The 22,246-nt window shown below is 52.8% G+C and overlaps 1 protein-coding gene across 3 annotated transcripts in view; it reads left to right on the top strand.

Moving 5' to 3' along the window:
- CAMK2G (calcium/calmodulin dependent protein kinase II gamma) overlaps positions 1-22,246 on the top strand; it is a 56,371-nt gene that overhangs the window by 16,184 nt on the left and 17,941 nt on the right. For 2 of the 3 annotated variants that reach the window (XM_062214032.1, XM_062214031.1), the window contains exons 4-13: positions 3,834-3,888; positions 5,502-5,567; positions 10,085-10,157; positions 10,305-10,407; positions 10,842-10,925; positions 11,365-11,459; positions 12,097-12,219; positions 15,489-15,572; positions 15,772-15,814; positions 20,712-20,755. In XM_062214032.1, the coding sequence (XP_062070016.1) occupies positions 3,834-3,888; positions 5,502-5,567; positions 10,085-10,157; positions 10,305-10,407; positions 10,842-10,925; positions 11,365-11,459; positions 12,097-12,219; positions 15,489-15,572; positions 15,772-15,814; positions 20,712-20,755 (770 nt within the window). Of the gene's footprint in view, positions 1-3,833; positions 3,889-5,501; positions 5,568-10,084; positions 10,158-10,304; positions 10,408-10,841; positions 10,926-11,364; positions 11,460-12,096; positions 12,220-15,488; positions 15,573-15,771; positions 15,815-18,686; positions 18,750-20,711; positions 20,756-22,246 lie in introns of all 3 variants that reach the window. The other variant, XM_062214033.1, reaches the window with a different exon arrangement.

The raw sequence follows: 22,246 nt of genomic DNA, 5'->3' as shown, positions 1-22,246 counted from the left end.
TGATGCCCTTTACCTTGGCTAACAGGGACCATTCAGCCAACAGTAAATGGCAAAAACAGTTGCAAAGAAAAAGGAAACGTTGAATCAGGACGGAGCAGCTCCTAAATCCCTGGAGTGGGCGTGGGGGGATGAGGTGAATCCTGGCACAACTGGCTCCTGGGGGGTGGAGGACAGCCGGCTCAGCCCCCACAAGCTTCACTGGGTTGTTGCCAAGGGGTTTTTAACAGTGACTCTTTTTTGGGTGCTGTTTTGTGCTGTTGGGTGGTTTTTAAAGAATTGTAAAATGCCACAACATTTGGGTGGTGACTTTGAAGGTATGAAATACCAAGAAAGGTGTTTCAGTGTTTTGGCCTGTCCTTCCTTCTAGTGTTTTTAAGGAATGATAATTAGGTGTATTGCCCGTATGTAGCAAATGCTTACTGCTGCTTTTCCTGGATGTTACCGTCTGCAGCCTTCATGCCTTGCTGTTACCATGACAGATTATTACTGCATGCATCCCTGGTCCCCATTCCTTCTGCCTCAGCACCCCTGACACAGTGGGGCTTGGTTACGTGTTTGTGTAATTACTGGGTTAAAGCCTGTCTCTCCCCTTGGCCTGGAAGCTCTGTGGTAGTAGGGCCAGGCTCCTCACCGGCGTCAGGGGAGGTGCCTGCTGGACACTGCCGAGCCAATCACGGTGGCCATTGCTACTACTGGGGCTGGATTAGAGCTCCTTTGCCTAAGAGGATGGAGAAAGTGGCTCGCTGGTGAGGTTATGATGTCGAGAACCGTGATGTCAGATTGTCTTGGCTTCAAGTCCCATTCTTCCACTTAGTCTGATGTTGGGCAAGTTCCAGAGCCTCAGTTTCCTCTCCTGTCAGGTAGGGGCATTTATTGTGAGTAGGAACCCAGCGTGAGAAGCACAGAGCGCCACACCTGGCACAGAGGAACAGCTCCGCTAACTGTGGGTTGTGATAATTCTGATGACTAGTTGTAAGAATCTGCTAGGCAGGCACTTGGAATGGCATACTCAAGTGTACCCTCTTGTCCTCCACTTCCTATTAATTTTCTTTACAAAAAAAAAAAAAAAAAAGATAGCAGTCTCCTGCAGATAGGCACCCCCTTGTCTTGGCAAGCAGATGCCTTGCTCTGGGCCCACATCAAAGCCGTTCCCTGGGCTGGGTGGCCTGGAAGGATTAGCTTCCTTTGCTTCCTCTCTCTCAGTTCCCCTCCCTGGCTTCCACCCACTTGTGCTCTGTGTGTGGCCTCCCTGGAGAAGGGCGATCGAATGCCAGTGACTCCATGTCTGGGCATGGAGTGGGTGCCTGCACTTCTTGGTCTGTTCCCAGTCCTGCTGTGCTGGACCAGGGCGTTGATAGGGGGTTGGGGCTTTAGGTGAGGCAGGGCTCAAGGCCAGACAGAACCAGGCAGAGCGGCAACTGCACACACACACACACACACACCCCGGGAATGGTTGTTAGCGAGGTACCTGCTGTCCTGTCAGCTCACTGTGCTGCTGCTGTTAGTCACCTCCCTAATGAAGCCAGTCTTTGGCTTCTGGGACAGCTGATTTCCAGGGGATTATTTGTATTACACACTTTAATGCTTTTTAATAGCAAATTTTTAATTAAATGGAAAGTCCTTTTGGAAGCGAGGGAGCAACAGCCGCAGCAGGACTCAGAACGAGGCACCGACTGTGACCAGAGAAGCACAAGTAAGGAGGTGGTGGCAAGACTTTGGGGAAAGGCGATTAAGTGGGTCTCGGTTCACCTTGTGGGAGGAGGCAGGGGTCTGGCTGATGCTCCTTCCTCCTGTCCTGAAAGCCCTCCTCTGTCCCTGGCAGGCCCAGGGACGCCTGAGCTTGTTTGTGTAAGTCCAGGTGATAGTGGTTAGAGGAGGAAGGAGATTAGAAATTTTGTCTGCCTTTGGTCACATTTGTAAACCACAGAAATATTGAGATTGGGGTGGGATTGCAGGGCTGAGAACCAGAGCTGATTAAATGAAATAGGCAGTATTGTGTGTCATCGGCAGGAGGCCCTGGCCCAGCCTTCGGCAGGTGAGAAAAAGGGGGTGGGAGGGGTGGTGCTGTGCATTTTGTTTGCATTCTGCCTGATCTTATTTGGTGGGGAGGGGGGGCTAGGGCAGGGCCTCAGCTCTCAGGAGACCTTTGACCCTTTAAATGAGTGCAGCCCGGGCCTACCTAGAAAGAGATGTGGTGATTTCTATGTACCCTAGCATTCCAGCAGTTGGTTTGTGTCAGGCCATTCCTCAGGTGCTCCTGTGCCTGCTGAAGATTGGAGCAAAGGTCAAACAGAGGGAGCTCGTAGGAAGAGAGGGTCTCCATCCAAAGAGTTCAAGAAAAGGGAAGGCTGGGAACAGTGGGGACCGTGGGCCAGAGTGAGTCCTGTTTGCATTGGGATGTTGCTCAGGGCTTGGCATTTGACCCGAAGGTGCCTTTGTGGGCAGAAGCTTGAAGAGGACACCTCGGAAGACACTAGCTTGGAGCTGGGGTGGGAAAGGATTCTGCTTGCCAGTCTGTCTCTTGGTTGGTGGATTGCCCTTGTCTCCACCTGTGATGCTGCTGTTGGGTGTGTCTGTGAGCACCTCTCTCCTGGGCCCCATTGCTGTTGCACAAGTGTGTGGGCTGATTCTCCCTTCATACTGGAAGCAGTGGTGTGGACCAACCTTTAGGTCAGAGAGCACTGGTTTGACATCTTGACCTAGCACCTACAAGCTTTTTGACCTTTGGCAAGAGACTTCGTATCTGAGAACTTCCAGTGTCCTCATCTATAAAATGGGAACCACATTCGTCTCGGGGGAGATTAAAAAGAACAGTCAACCCTTCAAAGGCAGGCGCTGTGTCCACTGTTCCTCAGAGTCCTACCACCTAGCACAGGGTCCAGCACACAGTAGGCACTTGAAAATGCTGGGGGAACCAATGATGTATGCCAGGAGCCTCAAACAAGGCCCAGAACATAGGACACACTTGATAAGTGGCTCTTGTTCTTGTCGCCTGAATGGGCAGGTGGCCTCATGAGCTCACCATCTGTTGTCCTGCTCCATGTGCTTCCTGCTAGCTTGGCTTTTCTGCTTTCTTCCCTTCCTCTTCATTTTGCTGTTCCTCTTTGCTCCTCAGGAAGAGCTCTCAGTTTCCCATTTTGTCATTCTTTGTCCCCTGCCCTGCCCGGCCCTGCTGTCGGGTGGATAGTTGTTTGTCTGTGGGTCACACCCTCATGCGTCAGAACCCAGGACCACCTTCTCTGGCACTAGTCCCTCTGGGAAGGCTCCTGCTTTTCTCCCTCTTGACTTTATTTTTAATTAAAAAAAGACTTTTTTTTATTTGAAAGTAGAGAAGAGTGAGAGAACCCCCAGCTGCTGCTGGTTCACTTCCCAAATGCCTTCAATAGGTGTGGCTGGGCCAGGCCGAAGCCAGGAGCCTGGCACTCAATCTGGGTCTCCCATCCGTGTGGAAGGGAGCCATCACTGCTGCCTCCCAGGGTGTGCATTCACAGGGAGCTAGAATTGAGAGTGGAGCTGCGACGTGAGCCCAGGCCCTCCGATGTGGGATGTAGGCATCCCAAGTGGTGCCTTCCCCACTGTGCCAAATGCCTGCCTTGGCTCCTTAGCCACAAAGCTTCCATCTCTCACCTAAGTCTAAAGTGGAGATCAGAATTCCAGTCTTTGACTCCATGGTGGCATAACCTTGGGCTGGGGTGTTGGAGCACTTCTCCCTGCAGCTCCCTTAGGAGGGAGCCCCAGGAGGCTGCCAGGATGGGATGGGGTGGGCTGCTGGAGAGAGTAGGATTTCCAGGTTTCCTCTCTGTTAATCTCTGTCCCCATCTCCTCTCTTGCAGTGCGCCTCCATGACAGTATTTCTGAAGAAGGGTTTCACTACCTCGTGTTCGACCTGTAAGTGCTGTCCGAGGGCGTGGGGACCTTTCTTTCCTGCTGGCTCAGGACAGAGGCTGAGGAAGAGGCCTGTGCTGGGTCTCCAACCTCTACAGAGGCTTCCTCTCCTATGCTTGAGGACGTGAACCTCCTCTGGTAACGGGACGGACCTTGGGGTCTCGGAGCTCTTTCAGTGACTCCCCCAGGGCCCTGAATCCCCGATGGCCTTGTTCTCACATTCTGTCCAGCAGCACACCTTGTGCGGACGTTTTTTTCTTGTTTTTCCCTGTGTCGTCCTTACTGGAGGAATAAAATACAGCTCTTTGCATGACCTTAAAGATTCTGGGAAAGTGAAGATAGTTGTGATTAGTTGTAAACGAGGCTCCACTTGCTTTCTCCTCTACTTCGATTGTGGTCTAATGTCTTAAAAGTGGCTCTTCACGCCTGGAAACACATCTCCCTCCATTCTCCTCCGGGTTCAGTTTCTGTGTCTTTGATTCTTCAACTTTGTACCAGGCCTGTCCTGCCTGGACTGCTGTAATTGGAGTGTTCCTATTGATGTCAAAGCTCTGACTTTTTGGGTAGGCTGGTTATTTTATCTTCAATCCCTGAATTTTATCTTCGTCTCTGCCTGAGTAGTAGCTTATCTGTAGGTTATAGAACTGTCCACAGGAAGGGAGGGCTTGTGATACCCCAAGGGGAAGCCCTGTGTTGTTGAGGGATCAAGCGTGTTCTGGTCTCAAAAAGTTCATGTAACATGACATTATGACAAGACTATGCGTGGATTTTGAACATTTTTACACCAAAATAAATCTCTTTTTGTAAATTTTGAATTCTAAATTTTTAAATTTATCTGAGAGAGAGAACAGGCCCCTATAGACTGGTTCATTCTCTAAATGTCTGCAATGACACCCTCTGCCCCCCAACTGAGGCCAGAGCTGGAAGCCAGGAACTCAGTCCAGGTGTCCCACGTGGGTGGCAAGAATCCAATCACTGGAACCATCACCACTGCCTCCCAGCACATTAAGAGAAAGCTGCTGGCCGGCGCCGTGGCTTAACAGGCTAATCCTCCGCCTTGCGGCACCAGCACACCAGGTTCTAGTCCCGGTTGGGGCGCCAGATTCTATCCCGGTTGCCTCTCTTCCAGGCCAGCTCTCTGCTATGGCCCGGGAAGGCAGTGGAGGATGGCCCAAGTGCTTGGGCCCTGCACCCGCATGGGAGACCAGGAGAAGCACCTGGCTCCTGGCTTCGGATCAGCGAGATGCGCCATCCGCAGCGGCCATTGGAGGGTGAACCAACGGCAAAAAGGAAGACCTTTCTCTCTGTCTCTCTCTCTCTCACTATCCACTCTGCCTGTCCAAAAAATAAATAAATAAAGAGAAAGCTGCTGTCAAAAGCTGGAGCTGGGACTCGAACCAGTGCGGGATGCAAGCACTTTAATGGCTAGGCTGAACATCAGCCCCTAAGCTGACCTTTTAATTCTGTTTTTCCATGAACTTTTTGAAGGACCCCCATACACGTAGGTTGGCATTTCTCTCCACACTGTTTTACCATGTGATTCTTTGACCTGTTGTGCGCCAGGGCTGGCTAAGGGGCTCCAGCCTCCTCTGACTCTCCTTTTCTGTTGGTTGCAGTGTCACTGGAGGGGAGCTGTTTGAAGACATTGTGGCCAGAGAGTACTACAGCGAGGCAGATGCCAGGTGAGATGAAGGCCCCATTGTTCAGGTGCAGCTGTGGAGTTTAGGATTGAAGTAAGTGTCGGCTGCCTTAGGGGGCCAGCATGGTGCCCGCTCAGATCATCTTTGGGGAAGATCAGAAGAGCTCTTATCTGGACAGAGGTTGTATAGAGCTGGGCCAGGACCGCATTCTCTGGGTGATATTAGAAGTTGAAACATCAGCACTCCCAGGTGAATTTTTCTATAACTCTTACTGGTCTCCTTTACCTCTCACCCTGGGAAGAACTGTTCATTGCACTGCTGTGAACTCAGTAGCTTGACGAGGGGCCTCTCCACCCCCTCCTTCTCCTTTAACATATCCTAGTGTATGCACATCACTGGGCTGAGGGCCTGGGGTATTCGAAGATGGGGAAAATGTGGTTCTGTCCCCAAATGGCGTGAAGTTCTGGGGCAATAATTCAACAAGGGAGCCTCCTTGGGAGCCTTGGGCTTCTCACTTCACCTGGTCTCGCTCTCTCTCTTTTTTAAGATTTACTTTATTTATTTGAAAGGCATAATACAGAGAGAGAAGGAAGGGTGAGAGAGAGAGAGAAGCTGGTGCCGTGGCTCAACAGGCTAATCCTCCGCCTTGCGGCGCCAGCACACGGGGTTCTAGTCCCAGTCGGGGCACTGGATTCTGTCCCGGTTGCCCCTCTTCCAGGCCAGCTCTCTGCTGTGGCCCGGGAGTGCAGTGGAGGATGGCCCAAGTGCTTGGGCCCTGCACCCCATGGGAGACCAGGAGAAGCACCTGGCTCCTGCCTTCGGATCAGCGCGGAGCGCCGGCCATTGGAAGGTGAACCAACGGCAAAGGAAGACCTTTCTCTCTGTCTCTCTCTCTCTCACTGTTCACTCTGCCTGTCAAAAATTTAAAAAAAAAAGAGAGAGAGAGAGATTGATCTTCTATCCGCTGGTTCACTCCCCAGATGGCTGCAACAGCCGGGGCTGGGCCAGGCTGAAGCCAGAAGCCAGGAGCTTCATCTGAGTCTCCCAAATGCTTCGGGCCATTATCCACAGCTTTCCCAGACTATTTGCAGGGAGCTGGATCGGAAGTGGAGCAGTCCAGACTCAAGACTGAACCTATATACAATGCTGGTTCTGCAGACTACTTAACCCACTGCCCCACAACACCAGCCCCTCATCTGGTCTCTTGACTGCCGTAACCAGTCTCACTGTAGGGCTCCTCTGGCCGGAGACCATTCCCTGGCCACACACCTTAGCCCCCAGCCCTGCTCTCCACGGAAGCCCCTGTGCTTCTTCATGTGACACAGCAAACTGTCCCCACGCCCGGGTTCTCAGGCACTCATGGGGCCTGCCTTTCCCGCCTCGCTCTTCCCCTGTCCCTGCTGCTCTCTGAGGGTGCCGTCCCAACAGCCTGGGTTTGATCATCCTGCCTGTAGCTTATCTGGCTTATGCCTTCGCTCACGCTGCTGCCTCTGCCTTGGGAGGGTGGGGGAGTGCAGCCTCCACAAGAGAATTTCTCAACCCCGGAGAGGCCAATGTTTGCTGATCAGCTTCAGATGCTTCAGCCTCAGGAAAAATTCTCAAGTGGGGAGATGGATTCCAGTGCCAGCAGGGGAGGACCAGGCTGTGGGTGGGAGGAGGTGATAGCTCCGGGAGCCTGGGGGGGTGAGGGGCGGTGACTGTACCAGTGGGCTTGGCCTGGCTCTGCTGGGACACTTCGCACTTTTGCCATTTTTGGCCAGAAGGCTCTCCCTGCTAGCCCGGCTCTGTTCTAATTATACACTTCTGCGGAGCCTCGCCTCTGCAGCTCGGTCTCTGAACCTCTTTGGCCCACTCTTCGGCTGTGTCCTATGGCGAGGCCTCAACCTCAGCCTCTAGGGGCCTAGTCGGACCCCTTTGGCTCCTGCTGGAGCCCCAGCATCAGACTTTTGAGAAAGGAATCAGAAGTGCAAGCCACCCAGCCCAGCACACCTGGATACTGCAGGCCTGCCCAACACACCTAGTAGTGCCTGTTGATATCGCCTCCCATTCTCTAGGCCGGGCCTCCTCAGCTTCAATGCTGCTGACCTTTGAGGCCAGATCATTTCTTATGGTGGGGGCCATTTCTGTGCATGGTAGGCATTTTTTGTTTTAAGATTTACTTATTTGAAAGGCAGAGTGACAGCGCGGGAGAGACAGAGAAAGAGATCTTCCATCCACTTGTTCACTCCCCAAATGGCTGTGATAATTAATAGGCCAGGCTGAAGCTAGAAACCAGCAACTCCATCTGGATCTCCTGCGTAGTATACTTGAGCCATCTTCTGCTTCCTTCCCAGGTGCATTATCAGGGAGCTGGATCGGAAGCAGATCAGCCAGGACTTGAACCAGTGCTCCAGTGTGGGATGCTGGTGGTGCAGGCTGCAGCATAACCTGCTGTGCCACAAATCCAGCCCCCATCTTAAACACATGGAGGTGTCGTGGCCTCTGCTCACTAGATACCAGGAGTACTTTCTCCCCTCACCTCCCAGTTGTGACAATCAGAAATGGCTGTGGCACTGCCAGATGTCCCCGGGAGACAGACTCACCTCCTAGTTGGAAACCACTGCTGTAGACTGCTCACTCTCCCTGCCAGAAGTGTGACCACAGGGCCACCAAGATGGCCTGCAAGATGGACAGTCTGATTCAAGATCAGCAACTGAATCGAAGTCTGGGGTAGTTTGTCTTTTGCACACGGAGTCATCAGAAATACTTCTTAGGTGTCCCATTTGGAACCTTCTTAATCCATCACTTAAATGTATCAGTGTGCTGGTTTTATCTGCCCTGCTGAGTGAGCAACTTAAGGGCAGTCACTGGGTCTGGTTCCTCTTTATATCCTCTGTGGTACCGAGCTCAATGCCTTTTAGGTTCTCCATAGATGTTCGGATAAACAAATGAGCGCACCCTTCCCCAGAACAACTGAGGAGACTTAGCTTCTCCATGCTGAGTTTCTAGCACAATCCCATTCTCGAAGAAAAAAGTTATTGTATGGGAAAGGAGAAAGAAGGAATGGGGTTAAATGGTTTCGTCTTTCTCAGGAGACTAGAGTCTCTCCTAGCCTCTTGGAAAAAAATCGGTTGCATTGGACGCTTACAGAACAAAGCAGGCAAGGTGGACGCCTTTTCCAGTCTCTTCTCTGCCTTTATCTGTGTAGCAGGTGACTGGGAAAAACACCAGATCTGTCTGTGCCTCGGCTCTCTCCGTGTAAAATAAGTGTTGATGAGGCTGTGGAGAAAAGAGAACCCTTCCGTCGTGTTGCTGGTGTCATAAATGAGTACAGCCATTTTTGAAAACATTACAGATATGCATCAAAAAAAAAAAAAAAGGGAAAAAGAAAAATGGAATTCTCCAAGAATGCCGGTAGTGGGAGGTTGCTCAGGAGCTGCCATCAGTTTCTTGATGAGATGCCCGCACTCCCATATTTTACAGCATTATCAGCTAGCCAAGATGTGGAAATAAGCTGCGTGTCCCACGACAGATCAATAGGTTTTTAAAATGTGCTATGAATACGGTGGAATACTAGTCAGCCTGAGAAAAGCAGAGAATTCTGTCATTTGTAGCAACGTGGATGAACCTGGAGAGCATTATGTGACGTGGAATTAGCCAGACACAGAAAGACAAATACCCTGTGATCTCACTCATGTGCAGAATCTAAAAGAGATGGTCGCATAGAAGTAGAAAGTAGAATGGTGGTCACCAGAGCTGTTGGAGAACAGGGAGTGGGGAGACTTGGCTGTGGGGTACTGAGTTACAGTTAGAGAGGAGGAAAAAGGTCTGGCATCCTGTTGCACAGCCCTTTGATGGAAATTAATGATATATGTTTCAAAATGAGAAAAATGAAAGATTTTAAGTAGTTTCACCAGAAGGAACTTGAGGTGATGGATATACAAAGTAAGCTGATTTAATCACTGCTGTGTGTACATGGATTGGAACATTACATTGTACTCCTTAAATATATACAATTCTTTTAATGAAAAATAAAATGAAGGAGTGGGTGCTTAAATGATTAGTTAAGATACTACTTGGGACACGCACATCCCAAATCAGAATGCCTGGGTTTGAGGCCTGGCTTTGCTCCTAATTCCAGCTTCTGCTAATGTAGATCCTAGGAGGCAGTGGTGATGGCTCAAGTATCTGGGTCCCTGCCACCCACATAGGAAACCCAGATTGAGTTCCGGACTCTTGGCTTTGACCTGGTCCAGCCCTGGCTGTTGCAAAGATTTCGGGAGTGTTCCAGTGGGTAAGAGAGCTCTGTCTCTCTGTCCCTCTCTCTCTTTCTCTCTCTCTCCCTCCCTTTTTCTCTCTCTGCGTTTTTCTGTTTTTAAAATAAATTAACTTTTTAAAATAAAATAAAACAGATTTTCAAGGTATGTTGAACTAGATGAGGTCAAGGTCCTAGCTCGTCATTCAGTGATTCTCTGTGAACCTGGGACCCACTGTTCCCCATGCTGTTAGTCTGCAGCGTGTAGTTGTGGATGAGGTGGTTTAACCATGCACTGACATTTATTTTCCTTCTGCTCTTTTAGCCACTGTATACACCAGATTCTGGAGAGTGTTAACCACATTCACCAGCATGACATTGTACACAGGGACCTGAAGGTACTACCCAGGCTCCGCATCCCTTGCCTCCGGCTTGTGATATGTTGGCGCCACCTGGTGCCAGATCTTGGTACTGCGTGGGCCCAAACTAGGCTCCCTCTGGGCTGCAGGGTGGCTGCCTCATAAGATTTTCTGTTCCTTCTGCAGCCTGAGAACTTGCTGCTGGCGAGTAAATGCAAGGGTGCCGCCGTCAAGCTGGCTGACTTCGGCCTCGCCATCGAAGTGCAGGGAGAGCAGCAGGCTTGGTTTGGTAAGGTGACCCTGTCTTCCCGGAATGCAACCCCCGCCCTTCCTCCTCTTCCTGATCTGCCTTCCTCTTTCAGAACCAGAAGCCAGACCCTAAATGGTCTTGGCCTCCTTGGAGACTGGAGGAGGGTGGGAGGGCACAGAGACTGCGCCTGGCCCTATGTGACTCAGTATGGCGAGTCCAGCTGTTGTCAGCACTGCGTTCTTGCGAGCTCTGGGGAGGAGTTAGGAGTTCCTGGTAGGCATGTAGACTTGCCCTCTGGCTTAGATTCCAGGCACTTGCAAGAAGCCCAGCCTACCATTTCTTGCAGTCTGTGTGCTAGAAGCTTGCATAGCGAAAATAGCAGGAATGAGAAGGGACTTAGGGGGAATTGCTGATGTGGATCTACTGAGAAAGAAAGGGGGTTCACTGTGCCTCTGCCTTCTTTTCTACTACAGGTTTTGCTGGCACCCCAGGCTACTTGTCCCCTGAGGTCTTGAGGAAAGATCCGTATGGAAAACCTGTGGATATCTGGGCTTGCGGTAAGCCCACTCCATGCCACCCGCTTTCCTGTGTTCAGGGCCCTCGACTTCCAGTAATGGCGAGAAAGAGGCGTCACGCTTCCTTGCCATGGTGCCTGGTGTATGTGAAATCACAGTGTTTGCTCTGATCCCCTGGGATGGCTGTTCCCATCACACTCCCCCTCCCCGTACTTCCTGGATTATGTCCTCTGCTTCTTGGAGAGGGATTTGCCCACGCCTTGGATGGGTTGTGCCTGAAGAAATCCCTGGTGTGACTTGGTGACGTGAGGAGTGAGGTGTAGCAGGAGGGGCTAGCGGCACAGCATTGTTGGCTGGCACCCACTTCCAACTCCGGTTTGGCCCTTGCCTTTCTGGGTGGCTCTGAGCCCTGCATGGCTTTTCTTGGTTCCTCAGGGAAGTAGGTGACTGACCCCCGTGACCTGTGTGTTCTGTCTCGCAGGGGTCATCCTGTATATCCTCCTGGTGGGATACCCTCCCTTCTGGGATGAGGATCAGCACAAGCTGTATCAGCAGATCAAGGCTGGAGCCTATGATGTAAGGACCGGTTTGCTGGAGAGCCGAGCAACCAGGCCGGGCTGGGCAGATTTCTGCCCCTCGGGCTCTGTCCAAGGAAGGGGGTGTGTTCAGTGTGTCACGTGACACAGGGGGCTGTCAGGGGACTTTGAGGACCCAGGGACGGGCATACAGGGCTCAATTCTTGCCACCCCATTTCACAGGGAGCAGTTCACTTTTTTGGGCAGCCTTCTTGGTAGCTATAAAATTAAGAAGCCCAGTGAAGCACTTTGATCCTTATTTACAAGGATGTGTGGTGTGTGACACAGGGAGACAACATCCAGAGGCTCCCGCCACTGCAGTGGTACCCAGACACAGCACTGAACCTCTGTTTCCTCCTAAGTAGAGAGATGGGCTTGAACCCGAGGATGCCGGAGTCCCCTTCCGGCTCTGCTGTGATGTACTGGCATCCTAACCATGATTGTTCTGTCTTCTTTCCCAGTCTCTAAGCTGACACAGGTTCTGGGGTACTCTCAGGGCTTCTCTGGCTCTCTGCTGAGTAGCTCTGGGTACCACAGACAATCCCAACTGTAGTATTTGGGATGAAGACAGAGCCTGCGTTCGGGGGTGTGAGGCTCACATGTTTCAAATCACTCCTCCCCCTGTTCCTGCTTCTTAGTTCCCATCGCCAGAATGGGACACGGTGACTCCTGAAGCCAAGAACTTGATCAACCAGATGTTGACCATAAACCCGGCAAAGCGCATCACAGCTGACCAGGCTCTCAAGCACCCATGGGTCTGCGTAAGTGTCTTTACCTGGGGCCAAAGAGTTCCATGGTGTTAGTCCTCCACGGGTCTTAGGTAAACCACAATCCCACCCCCCACCCCACCCCCCGCCGTCCTTTGTGCCTGCGGGAAATCAATCTAGGCCATGAGTGGGGACCCAGCAGGAGGGAGAGGGCCTGGGAGGTCCAAAGTCCACACATATCAAGGGGGGAGGGACACAGGGAGGCTAACAGATCTTTACCTGTTTCTTGTGCACTCACTGTCGTCAGGCTGTGATTTGGTTCCATTACCGTGTGAGGGCTTAGGCTGACGGTTGCAGACTGCAGTAGTGGATGACAGAAAGCAGTTGACAGAACCCAAAGTGGGTGCCAAGCTCAGGGCACACTCAGAACCAGCTCTTACACAGCTCTAATGGAGCTGTTACCAAGACCTGACAGATAAACACAGGGGCCTCGGAGCAATTAAAAAGAGCATCCTGCAGCTCAGTGGCCAAGCTGCCACACCGAATCCCTGGGAGGGCCCTGAGAATATGGGTGTGGCTTGACAGACTGTTTTCATGCAGTCCTGCCAAGCTGGAATACCTGCTTTCCGTCAAAAAAAAAAAGATCTAGTACACTTGGGACATCTTGGCAACCATGCTGTGTGTGTGTATTTGTCCTTTCCTGTGTTTGTTGCATGTCACTTTGACGCAGGTGTGGGAAATATAGAGATGACTAAGGCACTGGTCCCTACCCCCAGAGACCTTAAAGGTTACCTGGGAAGAAAGGTACTCAGACAGGCAGCCCTGCTACATTGTGACAAGTATATAAAAGAAGCTAACCAGAGTTCAGGAGTTCCTGCTGTCCCTAGTGGACAGCGGAGTTACGGAAGGCTGCATGGAGGGGGTGACCTTTGTCCTCATTCTTGGAAGATGAGTACGAGTTCCCTAAGATGTTACCCTGCAGACAGAGGCTAGCATGGGCCAGGGTGAGAGGCCGTGGGAAATTGTGGCAAATCTGAGGAATGTTAAGTGGTTTGATTGTAGATGAGGCTGTGACTATAGGAATACAAGAAAATATGGCTAAGAAGATTCCATGACATGCGAGTTTCTCCCTAAGGATTTGGCTTTTATTCGGAAAGCATAGGGAACCATTTGAGGGAATGAAGTTGCACTTCCGGAAAGATCGCTTTGGCAGCTGTGTAGAAAATGGAATTGAAGAGGAGCGGCTGTAGGCTGAGCACTCAGGAAGCTGCTGCATTTGTCCAGGCAAGACCGGATGAGGTCTCATCGGAGGGCAGAGCTGGGCGAGTGGGCAGTGTGGTGAGGAGTAGACAAACTCAGGAGATATTTGGAAGACAGAATCAAAAGGATTTGGTGACCAGTTGGGTCTGGGGAATGAAAGAGAGGGAGGAATCTTTGACTGCCAGTTTTGGGAAATTGAGCAAAATTGGCGAGAGTTGGACCATTTGCTGACCCATAGGAACCCCAGAGGAGGAGCTGGTATGTGAGAAATGATGGTTTTAATTTGGTGTCTCTGGAGAGAACCTGGTGTCTGAGGGCCTCCAGCTGGACACATTGGAGGGGCAGGTAGAAATAGGGTTCTAGAAGTCAGAAGAGGAAAATTGGAAATGTCGGTTGTATGGCAGTTGTGTACCGATGATAAGACTGTCAAAACAGAGGCGCTGGTTGTGATGCTGCCCGCATTCTTCTGTGGGCTTGCATTGTTTCGGTGGGAGAACAGAGGGCCGCTACACGCCGGCATCAACGGCAGGGAGAGCTGCAGCAGCCAGCAAAGGGGACTGAGAGTGAGAGCTTGCATCCCGAAGGATCAGCAGTGAAGGTTCCGAAGGTCTCAGCCAGGGAGAGGCAGTGCCTGGAGGGGCGAGCGAGGTGCTGAGCTGTCGCTCTGAGCAGCCAGAGACCATTGTGTCATCGTTGCAGGGATAGAGCGAAATAACTGGAGCCGCTCTCAGGGAGGCGAAGAGGGGGTGGGGCCCCGGAAACCAGGCCGTGAAGGGGAGAAGAGTGTACTCCCTAGAGGAGAGGATGGCGCAGGGCAGTTTCAAGTCTTTTTTTAAAAGATTTTATTTAAGGAGAAGCTTAAATATAATTTTACAGACGACAGAGAAAAATCTAGTCCAGAAGAAAGAGTTGAAAACAGCGGCCAGTCAAGGAAGCAAGGTTTTGACAGCTAAAAGACAGGGGCCTCTCACGCCCAGGACGAGGGTTCCACCCCGGGCATGAGGAGTGGTGCTTCGGGGACTTGGGCGAGGCTGGCGGCAGGTGAAGATCTGCTTGTGGGTGGGAGGCTGAAGTGGAAGCAGCTTGACAAGCTTTCATTTCTGCTTGTGCCAGTGGTTCCACTGAGGTGGAGGAGGAGGAGGAGGTGAAGTGAGAGACTTGGGAAGATGGAAAAGGTGGGAAGCACTGCTTTGGGAACCAGGACAGGGAGTGACCAGGGATGAGGGGAAGGATTTGGGGTTGTGGGCCCCAGGCGACCAGTCTTGGGGTGTATTTTCCAACAGGCTGGTCAAGAAAGCAACCCCAAAGGGTGAGGGTGAGCAATGCAGAACAGGCACTCAAGAATCAGAGACATGTTCTGGGGGTCATCGCTGGGACCCCACCCTCTGCAAGCTTGGATGTCTCTGTGACCCCTGAGGACATGACTGTTAGGACCTTACGTAATACTTGATGCTCATCTTGATGACCCTGAGTCATCAAGGAGATGCAGGGGGAGGCAAGGAAGTTAACAAGTACACTGAAGAAAAATTTCCATCCAGAATGATGAAAAGAGTTGATGCTTCAAGGTAAAGACCCTTAGCATCTTAGATCCCAGTTTCATTCAGGATGTAGTGGGGCAGTGTTGGGTTCTGGGAAAGAATGAACGTTCTCTATCGAGAGCAGGAGCCCTGCTGCTCTCTCGCCGCTCAGAATCTGGAATGTAACAGGTGCTCGGTGCACAGTGCCGAAGGAGTAACCGAGTGAGGATCACAGCATGTGGGGCACTCGCTGTGTTCTGCAGCCTCCACTTCCCAAGGAAGATTAGAGCCGTCTCTTGGCACCCTCATCGGCCTTCGGTTATCAGTGGTGTTTTCATGTTCAAGCTGTCCTCACGTAACCTTGAGTTTGGGTAGTGCTTTTGTTTTAAAAGCATTTGCACATCAGTGACCTCATCTTATCCTCTGAGCAACTCTGGGGTGGCTGAGTGTACAGCCCTGCCTAGGCACGGCCATCGATGCTGGGGCCATGGTAAGGGGCAGAGGTTCTAGACTGGGGGCTCACGGGCCTGTCTGTTTGGCTTCCAGCAACGAGCCACGGTGGCTTCTATGATGCATCGTCAGGAGACCGTGGAGTGCTTGCGCAAGTTCAATGCCCGGAGGAAACTGAAGGTGAGTCTGGTTGTGGGGCCACGGTGAGATGCCACAGCTCGTGCCTTTTCACAGAAGGAAGCCCCCTTCCTGGCTGCAGCTGAACTGTGAAGATTGTACCTGGTGTCGTTGGGCTCCAGCCAGGAGCTGTCTTGGCCCAAGACAAGGTTACCTTTTTCTGGGGCCCAGGTGAACTCATAGGACCCTCCTCTCTCCCCAGGGTGCCATCCTCACGACCATGCTGGTCTCCAGGAACTTCTCAGGTACGTGTTCTCAGCTGCGCACTTTAATAGGCCCAGGTGAGTGGGTCAGGAACAGGCCGCCGCCCGCCCACGCAGTGCTGGGTGTTGCGGGCGGCTCTCTGGCCAGGACGACCGAGGACTCCATTCTGAGGGGCTGCCGCCGTCAAGTCCTGTTGGTGAAACTCTGGGGAAGGGGGGTTTGCTGGGGCTCCTTGTCCCTACAGATTCTTACTGCATTTCTGGAGACGCGGAGAACTCTGAGGGTGCGAGTCGTCCTTGGGAGATGAGGGTCAGGGAGTCTTCTCGGTCAGCACAGTTGCCTTGCCCCTGGGACGATCACTTAACTCCACCTGTGTCCACACAGTGATGACTAATAGGAATTGCTCCAGATGCTTAAACCTTTTGCAGTGACTTGTGCTTAAAACATTCTCCGTGACACCAGCTGTCAAAAATGAAGAAACAGGCCAGAAAGCGGGAGAGAAAAGTTGCATGAGGAGTTTGGGGAGACCAGTGATTTGAAAATCATCCTTGATGTTTCTTTTTAAGATGCAAGACACTCCCCTCCCAGAACCCACCCCCCCAATACACCCTGTACCCCATCCCTGTGGGCCCTCAGTTGGTAGCACAGTGGCTTTTCCTGTGCAGAAAAGATTAATGTCCAGGCTTAACCGAAGACAGAGGGGTGCCTTCCCGGCTTGCTGTTTGCCCCAGGCTTCCCTCCCTCTAACCCCCCAGCATCGCTCTTGTGGTTTAAGAGCCCCACCCACCCCTCTCATCCTCCTAACAAGACTCCCTCCCTTGCTTTCTTCCTGCACTGCCGTGGACAGGGGCTTGTACCACTGCTCAGGATGGGCAGCCACTTCTAGGCAGAGGTTGACCCCTGAGCTGAAGTCCCAAAGGCTCTGCTGTGCTGGCTCTGGGTAACCCCAGTGCTTGAGCTCTGAGAATACCACAGGCAGCAAGGCCTAGCGCTTCAAGAGCCTTGGTCTAAGAATTACCACAGGGCTGTGGAATGTCCGAGCTAGCCAGTGAGCCAGGGGAGCACCCCACCTCAGGCCAATCCCCTTGCCCCCGATCTGGGCTTGTTTTTGTGCTTTGGGAACCCATGAGGGGAAGATGGTGGTTCTGGAGTCTCCTTTCACAGTTGGAAACGAAGGTGTGGCTGGCCACCTCCAGCAGGTGGGCAATTGCAGCCCCATCCCAGGTTTTTTTTTCTTTTTTTTAAGATTTATTTGCTTGAAAGTCAGAGTTACACAGAGACAGGAGAAGCAGAGGGAGAGAGAGAGAGAGGTCTTCCATCCGCTAGTTCACTCCCCAGTTATCCGCAATGGCTGGCTGGAGCTGTGCCAACAGAAAGCCAGGCGCTTCTTCCAGTCTCCCACGCGGGTACAGGGGCTCAAGGACTTGGGTCATCTTCTACTGCTTTCCCAGGCCATAGAAGAGAGCTGGGTTGGAAGTGGAGCAGCTAGGACTCGAACCGGCACCCATATGGGATGATGGCACTGAAGGTGGCGGCTTTACCCACTATGCCACGGTGCTGGCCCCTATCCCATGGTTCTTGTCCTCGAATTCGTTGCAGCTTCTACTCACTGGGCTTAAGAGCCACCTTAGAGGATACTCAGGGCCTTTTGGTGCTGCCCCTAGAGTGATGATCTTTCCTCTCTCCTCTCTCAGTCATGGGAACATGAAGACAGGTGCCAATCTAGCCAATCCGCGGCAGGCGCCCTGTCTCGTGGCCTCGGGCCTCCACAGCCACCTCCCCCTCATTTCAGGAACCTGGTTTCAGGAAATTGGGCTCTCCCTTAGGAAAAAGCACTTTAATTCATCCCTAAAGAGCTTCCTGCCTTTGTTGCCTGGACCTTGTCTGGCCTTTGAGCCCACTTTGCTCTGGGCCAGAGGAGACCTCCCTCCCCCCAGACGCTTACACGTGTTCTGGGGCGGCCTCTTCTGCCCAGTCTCCGGGCCAGGTGGGGACAGTCAGTCTCCAGAAGCTTCTGCTGTAAGAGGTGTCTAGATGCAACCGAGAAGGAAAAGCACCCGTGTGTTTCCTTAGGGACAAGCTAGGCTGTTCCTTGAGATGACCCCGAACAGGAGGTGCGGTGCAGCCCTGGATGCTGGTAGCTCAGCTAGTGACACAGTTGGGGCCTCTACATTGTGTTCCTTCAGCAGCCTCTGTTTTCTATCTGGGGGCTTGTTTTTTGGGCATCCTCACCTCTAGCACTCTGTGAAATACAGGCTGGGAAAAGTGCCTTTCTTGGCCCCATCCCTTAAGAGGGAAGGGACCTGTGTCTCTGAAGAGGGTGGGGTACATGCAGCTGGGTCCATCTGCATTCTTAGCAGCACAAAGGCCTGGGACCCTGCCTGGGCCCCCAGAGCCAGTCCCTCTGCTGTCCCGAGTGCCATGACGGGGAGGGGCTCCTGAGTGCCCCAGGCTCCCTGCTACGGCGCTCAGGTAGGTCCTAGGGAGGAAAGGCCTCGCGGGGAGGCCCAGTGTCCACACAGCCTTCCGCTGCCGCTCAGTTACCTCAGAAAGGGCACCAGCCTCTGCAAAGCAGGCTTTTCCCTGCAGCTCCTCACCGGGAAACAGTCATGAGACACACCGAAGCCACCACGTCCACCAAGTGCAGCGTGGCTTCACCCACGCCCTGTCCCCGCCCCAGCCCTGCCCTCCCAGGCCCCCAGACTGCCGCAGGGCTGGTTGCACCTGCATCATCAGCCTGCCCTCCCCACCCCCGCCCGGCGCCTCCGCTCCCCCGGCTCGGCTGGCTTGGCCACGCCGCCTGGGCCCTGCTGTGCGTGGGCAGCCAGCGGGTTCCGCGCTGGGGCATGCTGGCTGCTGACGCCCCCGTGGCTTTGCGGCAGCGCTGTGCACTGAGAGATTGTATCCCCTCAGTTGGCAGGCAGAGCTCCGCCCCCGCCTCGCCTGCCGCGAGCGCCGCCGGCCTGGCCGGGCAAGGTACGTGGCATGAGTCCTCCCCGACCGCCTGCCTCGGCTCCCTGCCACCCCACCGGAGGGCCAGCATGCCAGGCCCGCTCACCAGGGAGACGAGTCCCATGCTTGCGGGCTGAGATGGGCATGCCAGAAGGACCACCTAACTTGGCATCTGCGAGCGCATTGGTGTTACGGAGCCCCCTAACCAGCCGTGCATGCTGGGCGCTTGCCAGCTCTCAGGAGGCAGAAGCCTGGGGACGTGGAGCTGGGCAGGCGAGCCTCTCCTCCCGCCGGCCCGAGGACCTGGCCTCCCTGGGAGGACTGTGGCTGCCGGCAGCCCTGGGCTCGGCCCCAAGCTGCCCAGGGCGGGGACTAAGACCCCGACAGAGGAAGCTACGCCTCTCAAAATTTCCAAGTCTGGCGTTTGCAGGCCTCCAGCTCTGACCTTCTCTGGTGTGCAGAAGCCTCAGGGTCCCTGGGTTTGGATCCTAGCCCTGCCACACCCTGAGCAAGTTACGGCAGCTCTCCCATGGAGATAAAACAACAACAACAAAAAATCCCCCATGGAGATAAAAAAATATATATATATCCATGGCGATGCTTAAGATCATTATACGTGGAAGGCTCTCTCAACCCTGCCTGCACAGGACAACCAGTTATCTGGGAATGTGTTTAAACAAGAAAGAAAAAAAATCTGTTGCTGGGACCCCACCCCAGCAACATCAGACAAAGCAAATCAGAATTCCTAGGAGATGGGATAGGCGTTGTTAAGCACTCTTAAACTCCCCAAGTGATTCTAATGGGCAACCAGGATTGAGAACTGGTTGATGTGTCAGAAGCACCTAATCAGTAAGTGCTCAGGCATAATAATAAATCCACTTAAAAAATAACTTTAAAATCCAGTGTAACTGGAGATGTTTTGGAGCCAGAACCCTGTGATGGAAGGACCCCTGTTCTCACTGGCGAGAGATGGGACATAGCTTGGGTAGGAATGGCCACCTGTGGGACAGAAGAGAGGCTCACTGGTGACAACCTGAGTGACTGCCATGTGCCAGGCACTCTGCTAAGGGCTTGTCAGGTGTGATCCCCTTGGATCCCCACTTCTATCCTGTGACCTAGCCCTATTTTGTCCAATATTATAAAGAAATTGTGGCTCAGAGAGGTTAAGTCACTCACTCAGGGCCACACAACTGGCAGATGGTGCAAACCCAAGGTAGTCCAGGTGGATTGGACAGTTTGGCTGAGCCCATCTTCCTCTGCCTTCCAGACTGTACCACCGGCTGTCTGCTGCCTTCCTGTAGCCTTTATGGCCAGCAAGAGTCACCGGCCTTGAGTTTCACCCCCATGCCTGGCTAGAATGTATTTGATGGTGGATTATTCTGCCTAGCCCTTCCTGCTCATGGAGGCAAAGAGGGGACTCTGGGGGAAGGGTAGCAGCTAGGACCCAGGAAACCTGGTGAGAACCTGCCCAGTGAAGGCTTCAACCCCCTGGCAAAACCCTCCTGTAGGTGGTCCTGGTTTCTGTCTGTGTCTGTCCGTCCTCACGTCTGGTCGCCTTTGTGAACTGTGACACTGTTCCTTGAAACACTCAGGAGATGTCTTGCATCCTTCCAGAGATCCTCCAAGGCATCTAGGGACGGAGCCCTCCCCCTTTCACCCAAGCACCCTGCTTCCGAGGCCTGGGTGGAAGCTGTGGAAGGCACGGCTCCCACTGCCCCAGGCAGCTCCAGTACTGAGCGCGGTTTCTCCTAAGCACAGTGTGTCTGGTTCCGCCGAGGCCTCCTGCGTGGTGGAGGAGATGCCGGGCGTGCCACTCCGACTGCCCTTCTTGCTGAGGGACTACTTGGAAGGACCCTGCTTCACGGGTTCCGGAGAGCCCTGGCCCCCGCGTCAGACACAGCAGTCACTTGTGGATCCAGCTGCCGGACTTGAGGCTGGGGAGAGGGTGCAGTGCAGGAGACATGATTTTCCTCTTTGTTTCCACAGCTGCCAAAAGCCTATTGAACAAGAAGTCGGATGGTGGTGTCAAGGTAGGTGCTCCTCAGCCCTCTGGTCAAGACTGCCCGCTCCCAGCCACCACTCTGGGAATTCTTGGTACCTTCTTCCCCTCTTCCTGGGAACATTCCTGTCCTTGCTCTTCTGCTTTAAACCAAAAGCCTTGGTGGTCAGAACAGCAGGTTCCACTGGCCTGAGCGGGAGGAGGGGAGAGGTGCTTCTGAGCCCGGCAGGATAGGAACCGCTCTGGGCGAGTGCTCCAAGGTACAGCCCAGCAGAGCCCAGTCCTGAGCGTGACTTCCACACGCCGCGGCCTCTCCACGGCTTGACTCTGGCTTTTTTGTGCTCATTTGATGAATCTTTTTCTTTTTAAATTACAAAACCCCTTTTAATGACATGAAAGTGAAGTGTGCCCTGGTGATTCCGGCAGGGTACCGGACTCAGAACCTGAAACCGCTATTCTGTCGGTCTCTAAGGAAAACAGAACCCAGCTCAGATACCACTGAGTGAAAGAGTCTTAAGCCTTCTCAAGGCATGGGCTCCTCAGAAAAAGGGCATGGCATAGCCTAACCTTTTCTATGACTCTGGGGCAAGAAGATGGACCAGGGGCCTGCAGGGACCACTAAGAGGAAGCCCTGCTCCAGTGGCTGCTTGTTGGTTAGAAGGGAGGTAGCTGGGGGAAGCCCCAGGGCCGAGGCATGCTGTGGATGCTTTGGAGACAGAAGAGTCTTGGGGCTGGGGCGCAGGATAGGAATTCATGCTCTCCTAAAGCCTATGAACTCCCACAGTAGAGAATTGCAAACCATGAAATTATCCAAACCTTCAAACCTCCAATACAAGTTTTGATTGGGCCTTTTCTTGGGATCTTGCGTGCACAGCTGAGGTATACACACATGCCCGTCCCCTACCCCTTCCTCTTTCCCTCATTTTCTGCATGCCTGCTTCTGTGTCCCTCTGCCCCAAGGAGGGAGCCTGGGCTCTGTGCACACCTGCTGACCTGGAGCTGGTGGGGCCGGGCACCACCCCCGTCAGCCCCCTTCCATTTTGGGCATGAGCTAGACGGGTGGGGCCAAGTTAGAAAAAGAGATGCGTTTAGTTGGTGAGACTTTGGATAGTTCTGCCTGAGTCAAAGAAGCAAAAATCAGTCCGTGTTTACAAAGGTTTTCATCAGTACCTGTCACAGGTCTGATGTCGTACTCAGTCCTGAGAAGTACACAGAGGATGCAGAAGGACACAGCTGGAGTTATCTAAGTGCTGGACCATACCGGGGGAGATTCAGTCCAAGAAGTGTATGGGGAAAGCTTGTTGATAAAGCTTTAGGGACGTAGGAAGATGAGAACCAAGTCAGGGATTGCCTGTAGGGTATAGGATTGGAGGTGCAGGCAGACACTTTTGTTTTTATGGTGTACACCTACATGTTTTCTTTGTAAAGAAAATATTACTTCTCTAACTTAGAAACAACACCACATGTTTCTGTGGATTCTCATACCTACTGATGTTTTCTGCACAAGTAGAACACAGGGTGG

This window comes from Lepus europaeus, chromosome 17, assembly GCF_033115175.1.
Source record: "Lepus europaeus isolate LE1 chromosome 17, mLepTim1.pri, whole genome shotgun sequence".
NCBI classification, from domain to species: domain Eukaryota; kingdom Metazoa; phylum Chordata; class Mammalia; order Lagomorpha; family Leporidae; genus Lepus; species Lepus europaeus.
This window is presented reverse-complemented; position numbering and strand designations above follow the sequence as displayed.